This window comes from Sinocyclocheilus anshuiensis, unplaced genomic scaffold, assembly GCF_001515605.1.
Source record: "Sinocyclocheilus anshuiensis isolate Anshui unplaced genomic scaffold, SAMN03320099.WGS_v1.1 scaffold183, whole genome shotgun sequence".
Classification (NCBI taxonomy): domain Eukaryota; kingdom Metazoa; phylum Chordata; class Actinopteri; order Cypriniformes; family Cyprinidae; genus Sinocyclocheilus; species Sinocyclocheilus anshuiensis.
In genome coordinates this window covers 4,658,303-4,667,944 of record NW_015548309.1, presented here as the reverse complement: position 1 = coordinate 4,667,944, position 9,642 = coordinate 4,658,303, and the positions used below count along the sequence as shown (strand labels likewise).

Below are 9,642 nucleotides of genomic sequence, written 5' to 3'. Positions count from 1 at the left end.
CACACACACACACACACACACACACACACACACACACACACACACACAACCAGAGCAAAGGTCCAAAGGTCTGGACAATCCTATCATGCACATTCAGACAGTTAAACTTCTAACTGTATCAACTATGAAGCCATCTGAAGTAACCATGTGGTGTATTGTTTTTATTTTAATTTAAATTAATTAATTTATATGCATTTTTGACCATTTATGTATGGCACAGTAGTCTCAATCTTATGCATTTAACTAATTAAATAATAATAGTAATAAAACAAAAAAACAAAATACAAACAAAAAACAACATTTATAATCAAGTAGCTGAGTAGAGTCTTCCTGGCAAACAGCAATACAGCTTTACTGCACTTCTCTATTACTACATGATATTATCCGGTGTAACATTTTCCTGTTTAATGAATATACAAATAAATTAATTTAATAAAACTCCAGAAAAGTCCCTAGAAGTTGCTGTATTACAAATCATGTTCGTGTAAATAAATAGCAAATATATATATGGAATCATATTGTGAATTTATTAATTAATCGGATGCTCAAATTAAAAGCTATTTACAGGAATTCAATTTAATTTATTTCTTTTTAACCTCAGGTGAGTAGTGATGGGAAGTTCAATTCATTTCCGTGAATCGGTTCTATCTGATGGTTCGTTTCAGTGAACCGATTCATGAGTTCTTCATCATCGTACTGTAATTCTTTCTGATGCCATGGAAAAGAGTCAAGACATTGGCTGCGTCTGAAATCGCATAGGCCTTCTCTCTGAGTAGGTACTTCTTTTGCATAAGTAATTAGTGACCGTTATAAAATTATGTTTAATATAGTGTGAACGTGTGTAGTAATGTGTTTCGAACGTACTACATTCGTCGTGTTTTCATAGTCATGTGACCTGCCTGCGTCAGTTGCGTTGCTTCACTGCTATTGGCTCTATCCGAAATAGCATACTCTCTGAGTATGCACATCTTTTGAATAAACAATTACTTAGCTACCGTTTTATATCAGGGATGGGCAACTTCTGTCCTGGAAGGCCACTGTCCTACAAAATTTAGCTGAAACACACCTGAACAAGCTAATCGATGTTTTCAAGATCACTAGAAAGCTACAGGCAGGTGTGTTTGATTAGGGTTGGAGCTAAACTCTGGAGAACAGTGGCCCTCCAGGACCTAAGCTGCCCATCCCTGTTTTATATAGTATGAATGTAATCCAAACGTACTACATTTATCACATTGTCACTGTAATGCGACCTACCTGTGTCAGTTGTGTCGCTTCACTGCCATTTACAAATCCTCTTCTGTTGCCTCAGGGGATAATAAAGTCTCCTTCAGGATTTCGCTGGAAATAGTACATCATCCGGGGACTGTTTGCCTACTGTCAAAGTGATTTCACTCGGCAGCCATCTTTTAGGGACGCCTCTCAGTCATGCCAGTACAGCTCCGATATCTTTTGAATGGGGAAACATCAAATTCTGTTCACTAAACTTACAATTAAATTTCAAATTTGAAATCGCTAATGACATCTGACAACAACTGTCTCATAAATGTCATTTCTTATGCTCAAATCGCGTTAAAAAAAGCTTATGTTTCAGGCTAAACCAGCCTAAGCGCGAGTCTCAGAACACAGACTGTTTCTATAGCAACCGGAGTTTTTAACGGCAGCTGCAGTGACGCGATGACTTTACCGATTAGCGATTGGCTCTTTATTTGAGAAGGCGGGAGGCAGATCAGAGGGCGGGACTTTTCCCGCCATATTCCGCATTGCAATTTTTCCCATTCATAAGTAATGCACCAGGTGCGTTCGAAATTGCTTCTGAGTAGGTACTACATTTGAATTTACTAACGACCGTTAAAAATGTACATTCTATATAGTATGAATATGGGTAGTACCAATGAAATTCGGACAGACTACATCTGCCATGTTGTTACTGTCACATGACCTACCAGTGTCAGTTGCATCTCTCCATTCATAAATCCTCTCCTCTCATGGGATAGTAAAGTGTCCATCCAATGCGCACTTCAGAATCGGAAGAAGTAGGTCATCCGGGTACTTTTCGCCTACTGTTTTTCGCCTACTATATAGCAGGGAAGTTTGCGATTTTGGATGTAGCCCACAATTTTGTATGCGCTTTTTTTTTTTTAAACGAACTTCTTATAATATTTTTGTAATAACATTTCATATAATCAGTTCTTCTTCTTATTATTATTTTTGTTGCAAAATGGTAAGTATTGCCACTAAAAAGTATTATAGCTAAAATCACGAAACACAAGTTAAGACATGCAAAAATTATGGAAAAAGTTAAGTTGAAAGAAATTAGCGTTTCGTTTAATGTCATTTTCATATTAAATGTAACGTTCGTATCCAGGTGTTTTTTTTTTCTCTATGAAACATTTTTAGTTGTTCTGGCTGCGTGTTCAGTAATTATGTTAAATACAGTAAATAATAATTTAATTAATCTATATTGTCATTTTACGCCTACTTAGTGCGCATCCGTGCAGTCTTTAGCCGCTACCTTCATTCATACCACAGGTTTGAGGGTGGAGTTGTGTAGTGATTGTTGAGCTCTGTCTGGTGTGGGTTGGTTGAAGTGTGCTGCAAAATGAGAATTTAAACAACTCTGCGCATGTTTTACTGTGGATTGCGAGAGTGATTATTTAAAGCCTGAGCACCTGAGATGTTTGAGAAGGCGAGGAGCGCGTATGATGTGGAGGAGAGACGCACCGCATTCAGGAGAAGATCTGGACCGAATGGAGAGAAGAAGGCCAGAAGAAGGGGATCAGTTCTCGTGAGACATCTTCACTGTCATTCACATCATCACGTGCTTCCGCAACGGCCTGTGGTTTGGCATTTCCTTCAGTATGGAAACATTATGAGTCTTTGTATTGTCCATGAAGACGAAGCAAAAATCATCGCGATTAAATGTCAGTTTACTGTTTGTTTTTTTCATCAGCAAATCTGTTTATGTGCAATTTTTATTAACACAGTTAGCTTTTTTTTTTTATATATTGTGTTATGTAAATGAAGAATAGTATATTGTATTTATTCTTATATTTATGTATTGTATACATAAATACAAATGTTTATAATTTATATTTTATGTATGTTATGCAGGGTTGTTATAGTTAATTAATGTTTTAATTAACATTTTTGTTACCTGAAGTAGCCTATATATTAAATAATATATTATTATACAATTTAATGCAATAATATATTAAAAATGAACTTATTTTATTTCAGCTAGTTGCCAAGGAAACGTTTATCAATTTCATTTAGTGTAACTTGTACTAAAATAACTAAAACTGAAAAAAAAAAAAAAAAACTCTAAATCTCTAAAACGAACTTAAAATGGAAATGGAAAATATAATAATACAAACTAATTCAAACTATAAATGAAAACTAAAATAACACTAATGTAATGTTATACACTATCTATCTATCTATCTATCTACCTATAATCTGACTATTTCTATCTATCTATCTATCTATAATCTGACTATTTCTATCTATCTATCTATCTATCTATCTATAATCTGACTATTTCTATCTATCTATATCTATCTATAATCTGACTATTTCTATCTATCTATCTATAATCTGACTATTTCTATCTATCTATCTATCTACCTATAATCTGACTATTTCTATCTATCTATCTATCTACCTATAATCTGACTATTTCTATCTATCTATCTATCTACCTATAATCTGACTATTTCTATCTATCTATCTATCTACCTATAATCTGACTATTTCTATCTATCTATCTATCTACCTATAATCTGACTATTTCTATCTATCTATCTATCTACCTATAATCTGACTATTTCTATCTATCTATCTATCTACCTATAATCTGACTATTTCTATCTATCTATCTATCTACCTATAATCTGACTATTTCTATCTATCTATCTATCTACCTATAATCTGACTATTTCTATCTATCTATCTATCTACCTATAATCTGACTATTTCTATCTATCTATCTATCTACCTATAATCTGACTATTTCTATCTATCTATCTATCTACCTATAATCTGACTATTTCTATCTATCTATCTATCTACCTATAATCTGACTATTTCTATCTATCTATCTATCTACCTATAATCTGACTATTTCTATCTATCTATCTATCTACCTATAATCTGACTATTTCTATCTATCTATCTATCTACCTATAATCTGACTATTTCTATCTATCTATCTATCTACCTATAATCTGACTATTTCTATCTATCTATCTATCTACCTATAATCTGACTATTTCTATCTATCTATCTATCTACCTATAATCTGACTATTTCTATCTATCTATCTATCTACCTATAATCTGACTATTTCTATCTATCTATCTATCTACCTATAATCTGACTATTTCTATCTATCTATCTATCTACCTATAATCTGACTATTTCTATCTATCTATCTATCTACCTATAATCTGACTATTTCTATCTATCTATCTATCTACCTATAATCTGACTATTTCTATCTATCTATCTATCTACCTATAATCTGACTATTTCTATCTATCTATCTATCTACCTATAATCTGACTATTTCTATCTATCTATCTATCTACCTATAATCTGACTATTTCTATCTATCTATCTATCTACCTATAATCTGACTATTTCTATCTATCTATCTATCTACCTATAATCTGACTATTTCTATCTATCTATCTATCTACCTATAATCTGACTATTTCTATCTATCTATCTATCTACCTATAATCTGACTATTTCTATCTATCTATCTATCTACCTATAATCTGACTATTTCTATCTATCTATCTATCTACCTATAATCTGACTATTTCTATCTATCTATCTATCTACCTATAATCTGACTATTTCTATCTATCTATCTATCTACCTATAATCTGACTATTTCTATCTATCTATCTATCTACCTATAATCTGACTATTTCTATCTATCTATCTATCTACCTATAATCTGACTATATCTATCTATCTATCTATATCTACCTATAATCTGACTATTTCTATCTATCTATCTATCTATCTATCTATCTATAATCTGACTATTTCTATCTATCTATCTATATAAATGACTGTAAAGATTCTGGAAGTTGAAAGATGTAGGAATAATTTCTTTGAGCTTTCTGTGCAAAGTCTGCAATTTTAACACGAGGGATTTAATCCTGAGTTTATTCCTTATTTCTGTCTGGTTTTCTTAGTCACTGAGAATTTTACTATTAATATTACAGTTTGTCTGAATTTCGTAGTACACTTAAAATACATAAAAATCCAGGCTAAAGGCAAAATAGTCCAACATTACTAGTTTATTTGGTTTGGTCTTGATAATATCAGTTCAACTTTCTGCCAGCAGAGGACAGTATAAACACTTGTATATACTGTACATATGTTGGACTTTTCTACATCAAAACAACAGCTCATGTTGTCCTGAGACTGGCTTTATTATTTGACACAATATCTCATAAAACTGCACATGATTTCAATCATGAAAAGGGTCGTTCATATGCAGTATAATCTCAAATGACATGTCAGTATGAGGAACTAACCTGTCTCTTTCACACTTGATCATCTCCTGTAGTGTTATTTGATCCAAACAGGAGTAACAAGAAGTGTGCGTGAAATTACAACGTTTATTTTCCAGTTTAAACAGGTTAGTGAACCTAAACTAACAGGACGAGGCTTGACAGACTCTCAATGTCAGCAGGTTCTCGCACAATAATTGTCACAGACATGCATTCATGCAGAAAAAAGGGAAATGCAGTGAACAGATAGAGGAGGGCATGCAGTGATCAGAGGCGTCATGTGCTCTGTCAACTTGCATGATTTAGGAGAGCAGTGTGTGACCAGAGATCAGGTCAGTGTGCGTGCATTCGTTTATATGCTTTTCAGATGTCATGGTTATGCTTTTCAGTTCATGAAATATCATACTTTTTATTTTATATGTATATACATTTATTTATAATTTAATTATTTATTTAAAATATAATTAATATTTATATTTTTATATAGGGTTAGGGTTATATTTTATATTTGTAGAATTTCTATATCTTATTTATTTATTTAAAATATAATGAATATTTAAATTTTATATATAAATATATATAAAGGTTAGGGTTATGTTTTATATTTATAGAATTTTTATTTCTTAATTTGTATTATTTATTTGTTTGTTTATTTATACTTTCAAAATATTACATTTGTGATTGTGTGTGATTTAAAAATCTTAGTCATAAAAATTATATTCATTTCCTGGTTCTGCTCATCTCTAAAATATTTGATTGCTAAAAAAGTGAAATCTCTGTAAAGTGAAAATTATTATTATTTTTTTTAATTCGTTAAAAGCGCAAGCCGTGAGCTGTTTTGAGGTTTCTCTTTAGGTTCTCGTGACACTGAGAGCTTGTGGATGCAGCACTTCTCCTTACGAGAGTCTGTCGTTGAAAGCGTCACAGTGAGAGAGTCTTTGTCATGGACTTAGAGCGTGAGGAACTGAGAAAGCACACTGAGGAAGCTCAGCAGCACGGGCCTCCACTAACTCACATTTCTTGAGAGATTGCCAACCGCAGTCAAACGTGCTGCTTTTATTTCAGCATAAATTAGTCTTTTATTTATTAAGGGAAAAATGGAATACACTGGGAATGATAAAACGGCAAATAAACATTAGGGGAAACTAGTAGAAGCGCTATTAAAAAGTATTTGAACTTTTCTATGATTATTTTCCAGGAAAAACAATAGAGCTGATTTAATGAACACTGATCTTATAGCGGGGCATGTTGTCACACAGTATCTGGATTCTGCTGTTTATTGCACTGCTGTTATTGTTGACTGAAACTATTACAATAATTGAATAAAATTGAGTGAAATAAATGAAAACATACATTTTAGATGAAAAACTTCAACTGAAATAAAAATAAAGCTAATTAGAAATATGTATAAAACCCTAGTAAAAATGTCAAGAAGCATAATGAAAATAAAAGGTATAATAATAAAAAATAAAATAAAATGTCTTATGTTTATTGCAGTGTTGTTAAGTTAAACTAAAACTATTAAAAATATTTTTATTTCTAAATAAAAATAAAATAAATAGAAATGTTTAAAAGCGAATAAAAATGTACAAAATTACAAAGCACAGAAGAAAATTAAATTAAATTAAAAACTTAAACTAAAATTAAAGTGAAAAGTGAAAATATAAAAATAAAAGCTACAGTGTAATGTAAAATATGATCTTATAGCGGATTTGTATGTGGATTCTGCTGTTTATTGCAGTGTTGTTACTGTTAACTAAAACTATTAAAAATTGTTTTAGATAATTCAAATAAAATATTAATATAAATATTACATGGAAAAAAACGTGAACTGAATTAAGAAATTAAAATGACAAAAAGCACATAACAAAATTCAATTAAAAGTAATATTTCACAAAATATATGCATTTCATTGTATTTGATGCTATTTAGGTTTTCTAAAAATGTAAACAGTAAAACAGAACTTTTTGTGACACAATAAACCAATGATTTAGCCGACTAATATGGTAACCAAGTTAAAACGATTGTGACAACTTGCCCCTTCCCAAAATGCACACAAAATCCTCATTTAATAAGTTAGATATATGCCACCAAACCACCACAGAAACACTGCAGCAGTGTTTTCATAAATCTATAATCACACAATGGTGCTCAAGAGGATGTGTGTTCAAGTGCACAATAGAGGAAGCAGCGATTTTCACTAAAAACATCCTTCAGATGTCGCTTTCACTTTGAATTCTCATTCAGTAAATGGTGATTTCTACATTTTGAAAACAATTTCAAAAAAACTTTTACTGCATAAAACTGTGCTAGCTTAAAATGTGCTCAAAAACTTCCCAAATCACTTAGTTAATTGGTGTGCCTGGCTTTGCAGAAGTGAAGTGTGTGTGTTGTGTGAACTTCTGTTCTGTGTGTGTGTGTGTGTGTGTGTGTGTGTGGACAGGAGATGTTGGATGCAGGAGCCAGTGTGACGTTACAGACGAGAGTTTGCTGAATAACAGGAGCTCAGTGTTGAGAAGGTCAGCGGTCTACACCGTCTCACCAATGCCTCCTCCGCCAGGTACATCAGCATCTGAACGCACTTTACTGGAGGAGGGAGCGAGACTCTCTTCACTCAGACCAGTTACAAACCACATATTTAAAACCACTCGGAATGCCTTGGCATAATGCCGGAGAGTTTACCACTCACATTGTCTCATTGCATTGTATAAGTCTCATTTTATTACTGAATTTCAAAGGAGGTTTTCTGAAAAAATATAAAGTAGTGTGATTTGGTTGGACTGTATAGCAGCTGTAGGAGCGCAGGAAGTGATGTTTGAGATAATGTGGGCTGTTCAACGTGGGTTTTACCCACAAACTCAACCTCTTGTAAAAAAAACAACAAATTACTAGTAGTCATGTATGTATTTATATGTGAAATGGCAAATGGTGACAGCAGTGTGACATGCTTTACATTTAAAACGGTTTTAAAGAGCATTTCTCCCTTTATTCCTGTGTAAATATAATCAATATGATATATTTTTATTATTTGTGCTTTTAAAGCTTACAAATGTAAAAATCCAATGAATTGTCTAAAAATTGATTAAAATGTATCTGTAAGAGGTTTTATGTAGGCTTCTCACCATATTTAATATAAGGTGAGAATTAATTTAATTTAATATATATATTTTAATATTTAATATGATTAGAAAAAGATAGACCGGAAGAAGGGAAAATATAAAAAATGTGTAAATATTTAAATTGTTCAATTTAAAATTATTACAAATTAATCATTATTATTTAAATGATTGATTTTAAAATTATTATTTATTTTAAAATGATTAAAAATAGTTATATATTTTTTTTAAATAAGATTATATATATATATGTGTATGTGTGTGAGTGGGTTTGATTACGCTTACCCGTATGTGAGTTTGATTACTGTTAAAAAAAGTATTATTAAAAATAATATTACATTTAAAATTATAAATTTTTTAAAATTCTTTTAAAATTATTGATTACACTTAGAAATATTGAATTACACTGACCCCTGCTGTTTGTATTAAGAAAAAAAACATACATCCTAGTCATAGATGATCAAAAAACCCTGTTTTAAAGCATCTTTCGTGTCTTTATTTTCCACTGTAGTTCTTCCGAAACCGAAATTCCAGTGTCCAGTGAAGATTTCAGCTGGAAACATCATGGACGAGAAGGATACGATGACAAACATAACCCGAGGAAGATCGACAGTGATCTCGAAATACCACAGAAATATTGACAAGAGGTGTGTGCATCAGAAACATAAACAATAGTAGACAAACACTGGGGAACAGCTGATGTTAGTTCTTTTTTGTTACCGTTTTACACAATAAACAACCGTGAAGTCATCAGTATTCATTCATTCATTCATTCATTTGTCAGTCCATCTCAAGTAGTCCAGTGGAAGTTGCATGACCATTCTTAATCTTCCATGTTTATTTTTTTGAGTGATTACTTCTGTGTAATAGTATCGAAAAACCAGACATTTTTCAAAAATAAAATTAATATAAAAAAAATTCACATTTAATTAAAATTAAAAATTAAAATTAATGCAATATTATCAGATAGAGGTAATCATAAAAAAAAAAAATATATA

General features: G+C 31.5%; 1 protein-coding gene across 3 annotated transcripts in view; it reads left to right on the top strand.

Moving 5' to 3' along the window:
- The first annotated feature begins 2,523 nt into the window (after positions 1–2,523).
- LOC107656390 (FYVE, RhoGEF and PH domain-containing protein 4-like) overlaps positions 2,524–9,642 on the top strand; it is a 17,768-nt gene continuing 10,649 nt past the window's right edge. Inside the window, exons 1-3 of one of the 3 annotated variants that reach the window (XM_016444236.1) lie at positions 2,524–2,783; positions 7,969–8,088; positions 9,156–9,291. In XM_016444236.1, the coding sequence (XP_016299722.1) occupies positions 2,675–2,783; positions 7,969–8,088; positions 9,156–9,291 (365 nt within the window). In that variant the 5' untranslated portion in view covers positions 2,524–2,674. Of the gene's footprint in view, positions 2,784–2,816; positions 2,922–5,710; positions 5,861–7,968; positions 8,089–9,155; positions 9,292–9,642 lie in introns of those variants that run through there. The other 2 variants (XM_016444238.1, XM_016444237.1) reach the window with 2 other exon arrangements.